General features: G+C 50.8%; 7 protein-coding genes across 7 annotated transcripts; 4 read left to right on the forward strand and 3 right to left on the reverse strand.

Annotated features, from left to right (window-relative positions):
- Nucleotides 1–183: 183 nt before the first annotated feature.
- On the forward strand, nt 184–4,692 carry N7537_001126 (uncharacterized protein; the record flags this gene model as incomplete). The annotated part of the gene is made up of 6 exons (XM_056892184.1): nt 184–239; nt 308–671; nt 731–3,230; nt 3,286–3,372; nt 3,426–3,647; nt 3,707–4,692. The coding sequence occupies 6 exons, from the start codon at nt 184–186 to the stop codon at nt 4,690–4,692; spliced, it is 4,215 nt and encodes a 1,404-aa protein (XP_056757179.1).
- A 315-nt stretch (nt 4,693–5,007) lies between these two features.
- Nucleotides 5,008–5,670, reverse strand: N7537_001127 (uncharacterized protein; the record flags this gene model as incomplete). The annotated part of the gene is made up of 1 exon (XM_056892185.1): nt 5,008–5,670. One exon carries the CDS (start codon nt 5,668–5,670, stop codon nt 5,008–5,010), a length of 663 nt encoding a protein of 220 aa, XP_056757180.1.
- Nucleotides 5,671–6,167: 497 nt separating this feature from the next.
- On the forward strand, nt 6,168–7,525 carry N7537_001128 (UDP-galactose transporter HUT1; the record flags this gene model as incomplete). Its single annotated transcript, XM_056892186.1, has 2 exons — nt 6,168–6,394; nt 6,460–7,525. The coding sequence occupies 2 exons, from the start codon at nt 6,168–6,170 to the stop codon at nt 7,523–7,525; spliced, it is 1,293 nt and encodes a 430-aa protein (XP_056757181.1).
- A 174-nt stretch (nt 7,526–7,699) lies between these two features.
- Nucleotides 7,700–8,269, reverse strand: N7537_001129 (peptidylprolyl isomerase; the record flags this gene model as incomplete). The annotated part of the gene is made up of 3 exons (XM_056892187.1): nt 7,700–7,854; nt 7,907–8,009; nt 8,138–8,269. The coding sequence occupies 3 exons, from the start codon at nt 8,267–8,269 to the stop codon at nt 7,700–7,702; spliced, it is 390 nt and encodes a 129-aa protein (XP_056757182.1).
- A 311-nt stretch (nt 8,270–8,580) lies between these two features.
- N7537_001130 (uncharacterized protein) lies at nt 8,581–9,509 on the forward strand (the record flags this gene model as incomplete). Its single annotated transcript, XM_056892188.1, has 2 exons — nt 8,581–8,685; nt 8,862–9,509. 2 exons carry the CDS (start codon nt 8,581–8,583, stop codon nt 9,507–9,509), a joined length of 753 nt encoding a protein of 250 aa, XP_056757183.1.
- Nucleotides 9,510–9,563: 54 nt separating this feature from the next.
- On the reverse strand, nt 9,564–10,619 carry N7537_001131 (putative 3-oxo-5-alpha-steroid 4-dehydrogenase; the record flags this gene model as incomplete). The annotated part of the gene is made up of 2 exons (XM_056892189.1): nt 9,564–10,439; nt 10,521–10,619. The coding sequence occupies 2 exons, from the start codon at nt 10,617–10,619 to the stop codon at nt 9,564–9,566; spliced, it is 975 nt and encodes a 324-aa protein (XP_056757184.1).
- Nucleotides 10,620–11,693: 1,074 nt separating this feature from the next.
- On the forward strand, nt 11,694–15,340 carry N7537_001132 (putative histone deacetylase complex subunit (Hos4); the record flags this gene model as incomplete). Its single annotated transcript, XM_056892190.1, has 2 exons — nt 11,694–15,077; nt 15,131–15,340. The coding sequence occupies 2 exons, from the start codon at nt 11,694–11,696 to the stop codon at nt 15,338–15,340; spliced, it is 3,594 nt and encodes a 1,197-aa protein (XP_056757185.1).
- Nucleotides 15,341–15,395: the final 55 nt, after the last annotated feature.

A 15,395-nucleotide genomic window follows, 5' to 3' on the forward strand; every position in this document is an offset into this window, starting at 1 on the left:
ACCACGGAGGAGGTCTTAGTCAAAGTCGAGACCGCTACAAGCTGGAAAATCATACACGTGGGCTCTCTCCAGGCCTTAAATTTGCATTGATCATCGAGTGGCATGAACGAGAGGAGGCCCATTCACACATCTCGCGTCTCGCTCTTTGCTCGCGTCTCGTGTATGGCTGGAGACATACACTAGATGTCGACTCAAGCACAAACCCCGTTACCCCAAGTTGGGAAGCTTGTGAGCGTTGTGTGAGTGTTTGATATGTCTGATTTTGGAATTCTCTTTCTTGCATACTAATGTATACGTCCATTTTTAGCCCGGTCGGTCTCAAAGAAGCTGCTCTCGACTCGCCCACCTTTCGTGCCACCACCCTCCATTTCTTCGACCAGGTCGATTTTATAGAGAAATGGCTCGACGGATATGCCAAAGCTGCAACAAAGCTCTCCTGCGAGCTAACTGCTCTGGAGAGTGTAGTGAGCAACTTTCTTTCCTACTCGGCACATCCCCTCGTTGTCTCGGAAGCGGTCGTTGACCATGATTACACACTTTTGGCTATGAGGAGATGTGGTGAGGGATCTAAAGATCTTTGGAGTGGACTCATAACAACAACCAGAAAGTTGGAGTCGTTGATTTCCGAACCCATTCGGGATTTCATTCAAGAGGATCTGCGGCATTTCAAGGTATTGCGGAGCCCCTAGACCAATTTGCTCTCGCGCAGGATTATCTGATACAACCATAGGAAATTCGTCGCAACCTCGAGCAAACCCAGAAGTCGTACGATTACCTTCAAGCTCGATATGCCTCTCAGTCGAAGTCCAAGGAGGCCTCGGCCCTGAGAGAAGAAGCGTTTCAACTACACGAAGCCCACAAGGCCTACCTGAAAGCGGCAATGGACTATTCGGTACAGGGTCCTCAGGTACGAAATGCGCTTGACCGACTTCTGGTCAAGGTCTCCTGCGACCAATGGCGGGAATTCCGGGGATTCCACAACCACAACAGCGGGACATTCTTGAAATGGTCCCGTGAGATGGATCGTATTAAGGGTTGGCTTCATGAGATGGAAGGGAGTGAAAAATCGTCTAAACGGGAGCTGCTATCCACCCGGAAGCACATCGAGGAAGCCGCGGAGTATGCAGCTCGACCGTCTCGTGAACTGGAAGACTACAATATCTCGACGGTTCCGTACCTTGGCTCTCGTCCTATTTCGAACCTCAATGTGAGCAAAGAGATGCGACCGGAGAAGCAAGGGTGGCTCTATCTGCGCACATTGTCAGGAAAGCCCGCTCGCACTGTTTGGGTCAAGCGGTGGGCATTTCTCAAGCACGGTATATTTGGGTGTCTTGTACAAGGCTCTCGTACAGGTGGCGTTGAAGAGAGTGAACGAATTGGTGTACTGCTTTGCAGTATTCGTCCTGCATTCCAGGAGGAACGCAGATTCTGCTTTCAAGTGAAGACCAAGAACAACACAATTCTGCTGCAGGCAGATAACCAAAAGGAACTGATTGAATGGATTGGTGCCTTCGAGGCGGCCAAGCAGAAAGCACTGGAAAACCCCGCAAGCACTGATCTTTCGGTTTCTGGAAAAGTCACAGTTCAAGATCCTGCATTTTCAATTTCTCAACCTCCGGCTTCCGAGTTCGCAGCAGATCCTGCTGACTCCCTTACGCCACATACGAACGACGAGCCCGGAGCGGGAGATCGCAGTATGACACTTCCTGTTCCCGACCGTGATGGATATACTATGAGAAATAGTACGGATATTGGAAGCGGTAGAAGACCCACAGGCTTGGATGGCGAGAGCTCTGCAAGAGAACACGCAAAAGAGCATACCTCTAGACTTATCCAAAAGTTGGATCTTCACCGTAAATCGAACAATGCGGCTCCAATATCTCCTTCCATCCCTGGCCCTACAGGTGGAATAGCCAGCCTCATCTCTGCCAGCCACAATATTCTCCCTTACAGCAACACCGGTCCACTCAACGTGAATGTCGATGGCAACCGAGGCCGCAGTTTAAGTAACGTGGAAGAGCCTGGTTCAAGTCTTGCACCTGCCACGCTCGCCAATCCCCCAGCACCCACAAGCATGAGCAAGGCGGCAGTGGTTGTGAGCAATGAAAGAGGTATTGGATTAGGTGTCTCCGATAGCACAGGTGGCATGCCCAGTGGTATGATGGCGAACTTGTGGGGTAGCTCCAACTGGGGTTTCATGAACAAGTTTCAAGGGGAACAACGCGTGGTCGATGGAGCGTCTGATGACACCGCAGAAGGCCAGCCGTCTTCCACCTTGAGCGATACCTCAACACGTACGATTGCTGCACAGCCCGATGCAGCGGGTGCTTTAGAGGCACCCCGACAGCAATTAGGTCCACGTCACAGACAGACGGTAAGCCTTGACGGAGACGATGTTAAGCTCACGCAAGTTTCACTGGGTATCGGACATGAATATCCCAGCTACTACCCTCAACAATTGAAGATTCAAGATGCTCAGTTCAGATTGCTTTTCCCGGATGTCAAGAGAGACGAAGCATTGGTCTTGGTGTTCAGAGCCACCTGGAGCCCTAACGACCAGCAAGAGTTCCCCGGACGAGCTTATGTCACAACAAGGAACGTCTACTTTTATAGTCATCATTTCGGACTAGTTTTGACTACCGGTGTGTCTTTGGAGAGCATTAAGGAGGTAACTGCAGCTCCTGGGCGAGACTGTGACTTCCTTTTCCTTCATACTATTCCACCCCTCGGCAGTGATACTCCTGGTCGGGTTACGATTAAAACTTTCCTTGAACCTCTCCGACTTCTTCAAAAACGTCTTAACTTCTTGATCCAAGGCTCCATTGCCGTCGAGCAATTGACTTTAGAATCTTTAATCAAAGCATTGATCAAGATGGACACTGGGTCTCCAGCCCGAAATTCCAGTGCAGATAGCTGGGAAGATCTTTCATCTGGACTTGCAGACATCAAACACGACGGGGGTAAGCCTATAGACTTTAGTCATGCGAAGGACATTCGGCTCCCTATTTACATTGACAAAGATCTTGAGCTGGATGCAGGCAGGACTGGCCGTGGCCGGGACATTGCCAAATTTAGACTCCCAACCCAACCTGTGGAGTATGTTCCACAAGGTGACCTTGTTTTGGTGACCGAAAAAATTCTTGATATAAGCCCTAAAGCTTTGTTCCATATATTATTTGGCGACAAAAGCGCCGTGTGGCAGCTTCTTTTACATGAGAGGCAAGCTCGAGGTTCGTCGATCATAGATCCCAATCACTTCACCTATACATGGCTGACATTTCAAAGACATCAAGCAAGGCCCATGGGTTAGTACAGAATTGCGGCATCTGAGGCGTGACTTCCACTACAATATCGGCACGACAGATATCCTTGGTAGGCTTTAATACTGATGATCTTGAGATTGAGCTATAACTGATTTTGTATAGGTCGTACTCGTGGAAATGCCATATCGGATTATCAGATCATCGATGTTCTTAACGACCATCTGTGCTATGTGATCACAGATAAGAAAACTCCATGGCATCTCCCCTTCCGACGTTCGTTCCGGTTGGTTAGCAAGGTTGTCATTACATTCCAGGCCAAGTCGAAGAGCAAGCTTGCTATTTATACGAAAGTCGAGTGGCTATGGTCTCCCTACGGCCTTAAAAGTGAGTTCTCCCCTCTTACTCCTTCCATTTGGATAGAATACAATATCTAACATACCCAGGTGTGATCGACAAAAAAGCGAGTGACGATCTAGAACAAGACTCCCTAGATCTTGTCGACCTAGTCAGTGACCAAGTACGCCGATTGGGTGCGCACAGTCGCACTAAAAAAGCCATCACGATCTTCGGTCACGTTGGACGCCAAAAGCACGTCTCCGAATTCAGCGGCGCTGGCTCCAACCTGAAGCTGGAACCCCGCAAGCCTCGAACACAACGCGCCATGCACGAGCTTCTTCTCGAGACCTTGTTGTCATTCCTTGAAACGAGTGTTTCCTTCCTAATGATGTGGGTGTTTGGCGTAGTTCGCTGGTCTTGGAAGACTTTGAGTGCACATAAGATCATCCTGATCATGTTGGCCACAAGTGCGATTCTGAACGGATACTATTCTTCACGGGATAGTTGGGACTGGTGGCACGAGAGACACGCAGGAAACTTCATGGCACGGCTGGGCGTACAGCCAAACCTCGTTATGAGCAAATCTATCTACATGCGGGATATTGATGACGCGGTTGCAAACTCCACAATCTGGCCCCGTACCGGCAATGCTAGTGATTGCTTTGCTACCTTCCATGAGCAAACCATGCGATATTCCGAAATGCCTCTGTCGCTCACTCCATCGGGACCGCGGGATGCATTGACCAAGAGCGCCATCAAACGCTTCCAGCAAACCCGTGAGCGTCTTGGCATGTATCGACACAACCTTCTGGTCGCATTGCGTGTCGTGAACAGCATCGAGAAAGAGGTCGTTCAGACCGAATGGGAGCGTTGGCTCCGTGAGGAGGTCCGGCGCTGTCGCCAGGTCGAGGTTCTCCTTGGCGGAGAGGCCACTCGGGGCGACGACCCGCAGACGGGCCGAACGGCCAAAGCCGAGCGTATCTTTGCCGAGCATGCAGACGACGTCAAGCAGTGGTATGAGGAGTACTGCTCGAGTTGTCGAATAGAGCAACAACAGGTCATATTCAATGATCGTGGTGACCTAATTCCTTGATTTTCTTCCTGCTGCAGTTTCCAGCCGTCCCTGAACATATTGTCAAGCCTTCTGCACAGCCATCTAGCATTTCTTGCTTCTTGCTTATCACTATACCCTGTGGCTAGCTGATCGTGTGCCAACAAAATTTCTTGTGTATAATTTCGGCGCATATCATGCAAGTTGTTGCTTTGAATGTACTCTGGATACCACATGGATAATTTCAATTCATTGCTCTTTTGAATGAGTATTCGTTACATCATGTCGTTAATCCGCGAGGGGTAAAAATGCAATAGATATTAATGTGTACATATGAGAACCCCCAGCGCCGCACACTCAGTTCTGCCTCGGCTTCACCTCACCTTCATGCACAACATAGTACGCCACCGTCCCGTCCCCACCCATGCCCTTATCTACCATAGCAAGCAAGAACCTTTGCGCGCCCCATTCCTCGGTCAAACGAGTCCGCTCCTTCTTATCATAGTACTGAGCCAATTTCTCTGCCTTTTCAGGATCCAGACCCTCCGCCCCCGGCTGCACGCTTGTAGGATTGACGGATCGATCCTGCTCTTCAACCTTTTGCTTGAACTCAGGAAGCTGGTCAAACACAGTAGCCATATGGCGCAAGGTCCACGGCTGACCCTGTGTAGTTGGAACCACAAACATGCGCTCTGGTGCGAGGTCGTCTTCGCGGATCCCGTTTTCTAGCATGTACAGCTGCTCGTCTGGATGTGTGTACACGCGGTGTGGGGGATAGCCGGAGAGCAGAGGAATTGGTTCTTTTGGTGGTTGCCGGGGGTCTTTGTTTAATGAGTTTGAGTCGTCTGCTCGTCCAGGAATGACGTATCCCATTATAGAGGTCCAGAGGTGTTGGTGCTCGAGGTTGTGCTGGACTTGGGCGGATGTTGCGAGGTGGGGGGAATCGTAGCCTTTTTCGGTGATATGCTCGGTGATTGCTGATGCATTGGGCCGTTTAGTAGCTTCCTGTGAGACTGCCATCATGGATATTTTCTTGGAGCTTTTTGTCTTGTCGGCTTTAAACATCTGGTCGAGAACTGTAAATCTCGGGACTTTTGGGGACACACCGCCTGATTAGACCTGATTTATTTACACCGCTTCCCTCAATTAGATTATATAGTTGAGATAAGAAACTAAGTTGTTAGGTTAATGAGAGATTTGAAATGATAATTTGAGGAGTGTCTCAAGTCCATTCCTTGTTTCATCTTGAGTTCAATTAAAAAAAAATTTTTTAAAAAAAGAGAGAAAGAAAACTAAGTGGGGTGGTGATCATAGACGAGGTGAAGTAAGAACACATGGCATCTTATTTATTATTCTTTTGGTTTCAGGTCCAGGAATCCTCCAGGACCCTCATGACAACCTAGGACTATCGTCGACAAAAGACTATTTGCCAATCCCTTCGCATACATAATTTATATTGTCTTGTCTTGTTCGAGATCCTTGCATCTCCAACTTGAATTCCACCCCGATTTATCGCAATGGGACGACAAAAGCAAGCAGCGCCGCTCCAGAGAGCCCCTTCTCAATTAGTGCAGCTCTCAGAAGAGTCCGATGCGCTACAAAATACTGGAACTGGCAAAGAAAATACAGTATCTACCGCAAATGGAAGCGCGTCCGAAAAAGCATCAACGGCCCTGGAGACAGTCGCCGACAGTGCTGGGCTGACGCAACTTGTGATTTGCGTTCTCGGTATATATGCGGCATTGTAAGTACCTCGACCGCGTTTCGCCTGATATCTAAAACCGGCCAAAGAAACTAATAAGACAAAAGCCTCTCCTGGGGTGTGCTACAGGAGGCGATCACGACGACCAGCTATCTCGTTCGTCCTGCAACTGTTGCGGAACCAAACCCTCCAACGGAGCGATTCACCTACTCCCTGGTGCTGAACACGATCCAATCCTCCTTCGCGGCCATCACCGGCTTTACATACCTTTTGTTCTCAACTCCGAAAGGCCAAAAGATCCCATCTATCTTCCCCACACGCCGGATCATCTTCCCCCTGGTGCTAGTCGCAATCTCCTCGTCACTTGCGTCACCCTTCGGTTACGCTAGTCTCCAACACATCGACTACCTGACTTTCATTCTTGCCAAATCATGCAAGCTCCTCCCGGTCATGGTCCTGCACCTGACCATCTTCCGCAAGAGATACCCACTGTACAAGTACGGTGTTGTCCTGATGGTCACTCTCGGTGTCGCAACTTTCAGTCTGCACCACCCAGGAACTAGCAAGAAAGTCGCCGCCAAAAATCAAACTGGATCCTCCGGATGGGGCATCTTCTTGTTGTCCATCAACCTCCTCTTGGATGGCCTGACCAACACCACCCAAGACCATGTCTTCTCCTCACCGAAGCTGTACACCCGCTTCACTGGACCCCAAATGATGGTCGCTCAGAATTTCCTCTCGACCATTCTGACTTCTGCGTACCTCCTGATCATGCCTCACCTCTCTCAGAGCGGGATTTTGCATAACCTCCTGCCCTTCCCCATCCCCCCGTCCACTGAGACTGAGCTGTTTGGTGCCTTGTCTTTCCTCTCCCGCCACCCAGAGGCGTTGAAACATGTCCTTGGGTTCGCGGCATGCGGCGCTGTTGGCCAGCTCTTCATTTTCCACACTCTGTCTCGCTTCTCTTCACTACTGCTTGTCACTGTCACCGTTACACGTAAGATGTTGACTATGCTTCTCAGCGTTTTCTGGTTCGGACATTCTCTATCCGGTGGCCAGTGGCTGGGGATCAGTCTGGTCTTCGGCGGCATTGGCGCCGAAGCAGTGGTACAAAGATCCGAGAAGAAGGCGAAAGAGCGGTCGAAGATTGAGGCTGCGAAGAAGGAGCTGTAAGGTGTTTTGCTAAGCTTTGTAGATAAGCTTTCATGTGAAGAGCATTTAGATTCCCAAAATATAGAGCATAATTTACAGCCTCTGGGAAGCTTCTACATATTTTCTCAGATCTTTTTAGGTATATTCTTGAGGTGACGGTTTGTCTTTTAGAGGGCATAAGTAATGGGAAGAAGCTTATTTACGGCCCTCAACCATGATGATGTGATATCCAAACCCAGTCTTGACCTCAGCATACTTGGGATTTCCCGTTGTGCTAGTTTCAAGTTCAAAAGCGACATTCTCAAATGCAGGGTCCAGCCCACCCTTCGTCTTCCATCCAAGCGACCCTCCTGCAGAAAATAAATCAGCTCTGTTCATTTCGTCACTCAGAGATTTACTTACCCTGTCTAGCCTTATCCTCCGAGAATTCACGAGCAACCTCATCAAACTTGGTGCCATTGCGAAGCTTCTCTAGAGCTTCTTCTTTCTTGGAGTGTTTCTCACACTAGACATAATTAGAATGGGCTATATAATAACGCTTTCCCTGTCTACAGAATCTGGTATTATTTGGCCAGATCCTAGTACTATACACAGAGGACCTGGGGTTGGAAAGAGAAGAGCAAGAAGACATACAAGAATGTGTCGCACGTTAATTGACTGTGCGCCTTTCACGGCTCCTCCCTTTCCGCCTTTGCCTTTGGCGTCATCGGCGGAGGCATCCTTGCCTTTGCCCTTGGCAGCTTTGGCGTTGTTCTTTGGGGCCATTGTGGGCGAGAGTTTTCAATAATATGTTGTTATCGCTGCTTCGGCCGTTGGTTGTTCGGATTGCGCTGATGTGGGGTGGGATATTTCTGCCTGAGGTTGCAAAGCAGAAAGGGTGTGACGTGGATGTAGGTGTATTTGACTCTCTACCTACCCTAATGCGGTATACACATGTATGAAAATATTCATCTTTTCTTTGACCTTGCCCAAATTGTTAACCCTTCATCAATAACTATTGCCGAGACAAAAGACAACTGAAATTAGCAAATATCGGGGGAATAGAAGCCCGGTATCAGACCGAGCTTGGAAAGCAAATGGGATTCGATCTTGAAGCTGCACGCATCACCGCTTTGCCTGAAGATGCATTCTATATATCAGACTTCATTACAGAGGATGAAGAGGGTTGGTTACTCCAGAAGGTAAGTGCCAATGATTGCTTAATGATATGTTCTTAGAAACCGTGCCTTGCACGGTTGATGTTAGATACTGGACGGATATATGTGCTTGTGATTATATGTCATTTCTCCTCGACTATCCATAGACACTGCATGCCACTTATTCATGTTCAGATCTCACTCACTGCAACGATCCATAGGTAAAATCAGCGCCGCTGCCGCGCTGGACCCAGCTCTCGCACCGCAGGCTTCAAACATGGCCATCAGCCCTGACAAAGAGTAATGCCCTTCTCGCATCGCCCCTACCAGCTTGGCTTAGATCTCCGATCATCGAGCCGCGGTTTGAGGCACTGGATATCTTCAACGATGCGCCACACAAGGCGCCCAACCATGTCCTAGTGAACGAGTATCAGCCTGGACAAGGGATCATGCTGCACGAAGATGGTGCTACCTACTATCCCCTCGTTGCGACAGTGAGCCTAGGGGCACCGATCGTGCTTGATTTGTACCACAAACACATCAAAGGCGACACACAAGCCAAAGGTGGAAGAAACGTTGCCGGGATACCCGACAAAAATCGAAAACCTCAATACAGAATCTTGCAGGAGAGACGGAGTCTGCTGATCACGAGGGGTAAGATGTACACAGATCTTCTGCACGGAATCGAGGAAACGACGAGCGATGAGGATCTGGGCCCCCACTCTATCTGCAACTGGGAGCTCTTGCGGGAAAGGGAACCATACCAGGGCGGGTGGTACGAGCGGAAGACGAGAACTAGCCTTACATATAGGGACGTGCTTCAGGTTGTGAAGGTGGGGAATACCTTGAAGTTTTTAGGTGGGAAGTAATGATCAACTCATTTCCAACTTCTGGTATTTTAGAAAATTCTTTTTGGCTTTATGTTAGTACACATAGGGAATCATTAACCACCAGTCCTGCACTGAGTCTTTGCCGAACTTTTGCGCATACCACTCCTTGGTATTCCGAGCTGTTAGACCCAAGTTGACTGCGACGAAAGCCAGACAAGATAACATGGTTTTATTGACCCATTCACCTCGCGGCGCGGCCAACAGCGCCAACGACAAGTAGACAACGCATTCTGCGCCGTAGTGGGGACAGACAACACCGCGGAACATGGGATGCTCCGGGAGGGTGTACTTTTTCAACGAGTATAAGTAGTGATGGGAGTCGTGCTGCAGACCAGACGCCACCAGGAAGACCGGGATGAGGAAAAAAGTCCGCAAACTTGGGGCGTTGGTCATCTGCAGATGAGCAATGGTCAAATCCTTGGTCAACAGAGTTCCTGAACCCTCGATCCAAATTGCAATTCCTGCCGCTAGATAGAAACCCAAGCCCAACAGCCAGTGCATAAACCACATCTGCGAGGACGAAGGTTTCGAAAAGATAAAGCACTCCCATAGACGCCGGGATCCCTGTATGGCCAATAGCACACAGCAGATCACCAGCTGCGTCAGGGACATGGAGTATCGCTGATGATCCTCGCTAACGCGGGAGGCGATGACTTGGAACACTACACCCCGCGATAGCAATTGCGCAACCCAGAAAACCGACGAAAGGACCGATGCAACGTAGAAATGCGTGAAATAGCTATGTGGCACCTGCCAAGTAGCGAGATAATCAAGGAAGCCCTTGCTCTCGGTGGAGGGGTTCTGGACGCGAGGTGGTGCAGAGTCGGTGGGGATCGATGCCGGGGTCGCGCGTGGGCCATAGGTGAGGAAGCGGGACCGTAATGAGGTTGGGATACTGATTGAGATGGTCTGCATACGAGGGGTCGGCGTTAGTTGGGTTCGTCTGCAGGTGGTGTTCACTATCACCAACTATCACCGGGCGTATCGTACCGTGGCGGCGGCCAGCAGGAAGAACGCGCGTAGAGCATCCACGGCATCCATGCCGGTGGCTTCCAGGGTGTTATCGACCCATTGAGAGATTAGAGACATGACTCTTGAATAGGACTTTTTTTTCTCCTTCTCCCCTTCCCTCTTTTTTTGTCCCCCGTTTTTGTTTCGTATTGTTTCTAATTTAGTGTCATTGTGATGATATCAGTGAGGTGTTTTAGGGGAGGTATTTATTGTGGAGAAAACCAGCCCCCCGCCGATCCTTCAGCTCTCGCCAACGGGAGCGTTTGGAGTTAGCTCGGCCTCAGAATTAGCTTAGGAATTGGGGAAATTAGGGGCAATTGGGGTCGATCACAGAGAGAGGTATGGTATTTTTACGCCGTATGTTATTTCTGGTTTCTACAGATGCTTCAAGGACCATATTATAGGTAACAACATAAACTGGTCATGGGTCAGATATGAACTGATGCGCTGAGTGGCGAGTTTTTGAGGCAAATCCACTTGACCGCATTTGGTCTAGCCTTGATAGGTTGTTTGCCGAGTTTGCAACTTCCGAGTTAGGGTTAGTGGCCAGAGGTCAGTGCCCCCCTTTTTTTCACGGTTTCATCGTATCAATCGTATCGTCTCCCGTATGGACATCTGGAGTATAAGTACCCTCGGAACAGGAAGTACATTCAAGGATGAGAAAAGAAAAAAAAGAAAAGAAGTAAAATATCAGAGCTTTAATGTCGACCCCTCTTAGACAAAACCATGTTTCTAGTAGTCAAAATCCCACCTGCAGCTCGATGATTCTACTGTGGCCAAACCTGACCCAGTGAGGAGCCCTACACCCAATGAATCCAGTCCCATTCCTTTCCCTTCCCGCTTTTCCTCTTCCCTTCTCTTTCTTCCCCCATTCAACTCCCCAAGTGAAAAACAACCCTCGAATTTAACCCTCGACATATATACCTATACCAGTAAATCCAATATCTGGACTTCCTCGACCACCATCCCGTATCGCTCCCGTACCCCCGGAGCGGTATTGCCCACGTTTCAAGACTCTCTGCGGGTGAAACCCGCGGTCGAGGATCGACATCCGCGCACAACTGCTGGCGTTGTCGACCACGGTTGTTTTGTCGGTCGCGTTTCCCCCCCCAAAATGACGAGCGGCATTTCAAGTCTTCGAGTGCTATCGCTATGAGTGATGCCGAGGCAGTCTCTTTACCAGCTGCCCTGGACGTCGGTCAGAATAGGCTTGCCACTGTAAAGCCAGACCCTGTTGGCCCTTCATCACCGGGCAAAGCTCGTGTAGACTCTCACCCACGGGTAGACAGCGATGGACCGACACGTGTACATTCAGAAGGGGAGGAGGACGGGCCTCCTAGTCCTAGGGCGGATTCGGAGGCGGAGACCATAATCCAATCAGGTCGAGAATCTTTGTCGCCAGAAAAGAAAAGAAAGCATATCAAACACGACCCGAGTCGCTATGAACCTAACGGAATCGATGGACATCAACGAAAGAAACCACGGGTGTTTGGCGACATCCGAGAACGCGAACGGGAGCAGGAACGGAGCCCTCCTCCAACCCACCGAGCAATTTCGCCGTCGGTGGTCAAGATTGAAAAGGTCGATGATTCTCAGATGTCAGAAACGGAAGGCGTTGCCAATGGAATCGCCCGTACGTCAGAGGTACCTCGTGCTTTCCGTAAGCGGAGCTTAAGTGACAGTGCCGAGGAGCAAAGAGGTCATCGTCGCGCACACTCCCATGCAGCATCCCATCCTGTACGGGAGCTTAAACATACCAATAATACGCGCCTCTCAAGACCTCCATCCAACGCGCGATCACTCTCACCCAGCCGACCATCTCACCAACGATCTGCTTCGGGCTCTCAGTTCCCGACGAAGAAGAAGGCGCCGACCCCCGTGCTCTCAGGCTCTGGGCGACATAGCTCCGAAGATAGACAATCGACATCCTCCTCTCAAAGCGGTTCCCCACTGCCGGCGCACCTGCGGAAGCTTGGCATTGGAGTCGGTGCGTCCGCGTCGCCTGCGAAGCAAATGGGACCGAAGAAGTTGCGTGACAAGAGTGGCCGGACTCCTCTTGCGCGAGCGTGTGCGGATCGGAAACATGATCAAGTGATGATGCGCCATGCTGAACGACCGGAAGACATTAATATCCCCGATAATGCAGGCAACACCCCCCTGCAGATCGCATCGCTTGCTGGAGAAACCGAAATCGTCAAGTTCCTGCTAGACGCAGGCTGCGAGATCAACACTAAGAACATTGACAAAGACACCCCGTTGATTGATGCCGTGGAGAACGGGAATGTGGAGGTGGTCAAACTTCTACTTGATGCAGGTGCAAACCCACGAACTGTGAATGCTGAAGGCGATGAGCCTTATGAGTTGGTTCCGTCCTTTGTAGATGATGATGAGTATGAAGAGATGCGGAAAGCGCTTGCTGACGCCAAGGTCAATTTACGGCCTGGTCGACGCTCAGAGGAACATACAAGACCAGAGAGCAAGGAACCTTCTTCGCGACGAGCTTCGGCAGTCAGAGGATCGGTAGCTAGCCCCCGAGATTCGCCTCCGATGCGCAGCCCTCCTCCAGTGGGCGCGGCAAATCGACGAAAGGGTGGGCGGAGCGAAGCCACGAGAAATGACCTCCTGTGGACGAAACCCACATTTGAGAACCTTCGAGAGTTTGCCGCGAAAGGCGATGAGGCTGGGGTGGTGAGCATTCTGAACATTTTGCAGAAAGCCGACAACGCTTCCTTGATTGCTGCGGCAAAGGGTGGCCACCACGATGTCCTCTCTCTTTTGTATGCGATGGGGAATGCAGACGCGGATCCAAACCCGTTGCGTGGTCAAAAACCGGGTTACAACACGCCTATGCTTGCTGCGATTGGTCGAGGCAACAGCGCTGTTATCCAGCTTATCCTAAACCAACCTGGATTCAACCCAACTCGACGGCTGTTTGAAGAAAGGACTTATTTTGAACTGTCTCGGGGTCGACAGGGCGAGAACTGGGAAGAGGAACATCAGATTCTGAAGGAAGCGTATGAAAGGTTTGCAGGTTCTGACAAGGGTCGCAAAGACGACTCACCCCGCCGTGCTCGCGGGAAAGAGAAGGAGGACAAACGTCCCCCACGCAGAAGGTCTTCCTCTCCCGTCGCGCGCAAGAAAAACAACAGCCCCAACGCCAACCGAAATCGCGATTCGTTGAAGGAAATGGATGCAATCAAGGAAAAGCGTCGTCAAAAAGAGCACGATTTATCACGACCATCGGATTCCTCCAAACCCAAATCTTCGTCATCTGCCAGACGAGACAGCGAGTCTAGTGGGGTGGTACCCAACGAAGATATCCGAAAGAGACGACTCATTGCTGGACGTCGCCCCCAGGAGCGCAGGCCAAGTCTCTTTTCGTCTGACTCGCTCTCTGGACGCGAAGAGGCACCGAAGTCGCGTGTTGACACAGCACCCGACAACACAATGTCCTTGAAGCGCATTCGCGCTGATGGGTCCCCGGAACGATCTCGTTCCCGTGGCACAGATGGTGATCGCTTATCCCCTGAGGCGCGCAAAAAGAAGAGACGGGTTGTCTCTGAAGATAAGTCTTCTGGCGCTACACATGGTGCGCCAAGACAACCTGATGATACCAGCAAACCTCATCCTCGCCGACCTCATGAGGAATCCACTCGAGCTGCTGAACCTCAACCACACAAATCCACCGATGCCTCTAAGAAACCCCCAACCCGCCCAACTTCACCCCGCCCGACTTCACCCCGTCATGACCCCGTTAAAAAGAACGGCGATACGAAAAAAGAACTATACGAGCCCAGAGCTGATCCCATGGAAGACACAATGGCCGTCGCGAAACGTATCGAGCTTGAAGCCCATGAGCGTCGACGAGCCCAGGCCAAGAAGGCGCAGGAGGAGCGTGCCGCGAACGAAAAGCGCATTGCAGACGAAGCTGAACGCGATCGACTCGCGAAAGAAGAAGCCGAACGAGTGGCTCAGGTTGAAAAGGCCGAAGAGGAAGAGCGCAAACGCAAGGAGGTTGAACACCGACGCGCCAAACAAGCCGAAGATGATCGTCTGAAGCGGTTGGAGCAAGAACGCGCTCGAGCTGCCAAGATGCGCCGTGATCAGGAGGCAGCAGAGCACCGACGCCGCGAGGCTCTTCCCAGTCGCCTTCGTGTTGCAGCAAACCTCGTGGGATCCAACAATCCCCGCGCGAAGAGCCATGACTGGCTCAAGTCCTTCATGCCTCTCGTTACTGCTCTCACCCGTCAACTCGATCCTAGCTGTGGTGTGGATGTCGCCGACGAGAAATGGATCCCGAACTACTTGGTTGCCCCTCTCCTAGCCACCAATGATCTGCAGCTTTCGCAATACGCTAGCTGGGAGAAGCGAAAGGCGACACCGACTCAACGTGTAAATCTCTGGCGAGTCACTCGTCGCATGCTGACCCATACGGACGATGTTGGATTTCAAAGCTCGAGCATTGGACAGATCATGCAGAAGGATTGTGACACGCGCCCCAAGTATTTCGAGATGGAGCATGTCTTCTGGATCCGAGTAAGTTTTCTTGAGCCTTGCAGGTTACGCTTCACAGCTAACAAGTTTCTTAGCTTTCTGATTTCACAGACCTCGTCCCACACATCCCTCACCTGCACGGCCTAGAATTGCAGTTCTTGAACATGCACGTCGACTCGGAGCCACTGCTGGCTGGTGCAGGCTTCAGCACTCCCCAACCCAATGGCCATGGCCCGGAATCAGTCGAAACCAACGGCACCGGGCTCAATGGTTATGGCCCTTCTCGGTCTAGTACATACGTCTAGTTTTGTTTTCAGCGTCTTTTTGCAGACCCGGCGTGACGTCAGCAATTCAGCGAAG

The sequence above is a fragment of the Penicillium hordei genome, assembly GCF_028827395.1.
Source record: "Penicillium hordei strain IBT 12815 chromosome Unknown utg000001l_segment0_segment0, whole genome shotgun sequence".
Classification (NCBI taxonomy): domain Eukaryota; kingdom Fungi; phylum Ascomycota; class Eurotiomycetes; order Eurotiales; family Aspergillaceae; genus Penicillium; species Penicillium hordei.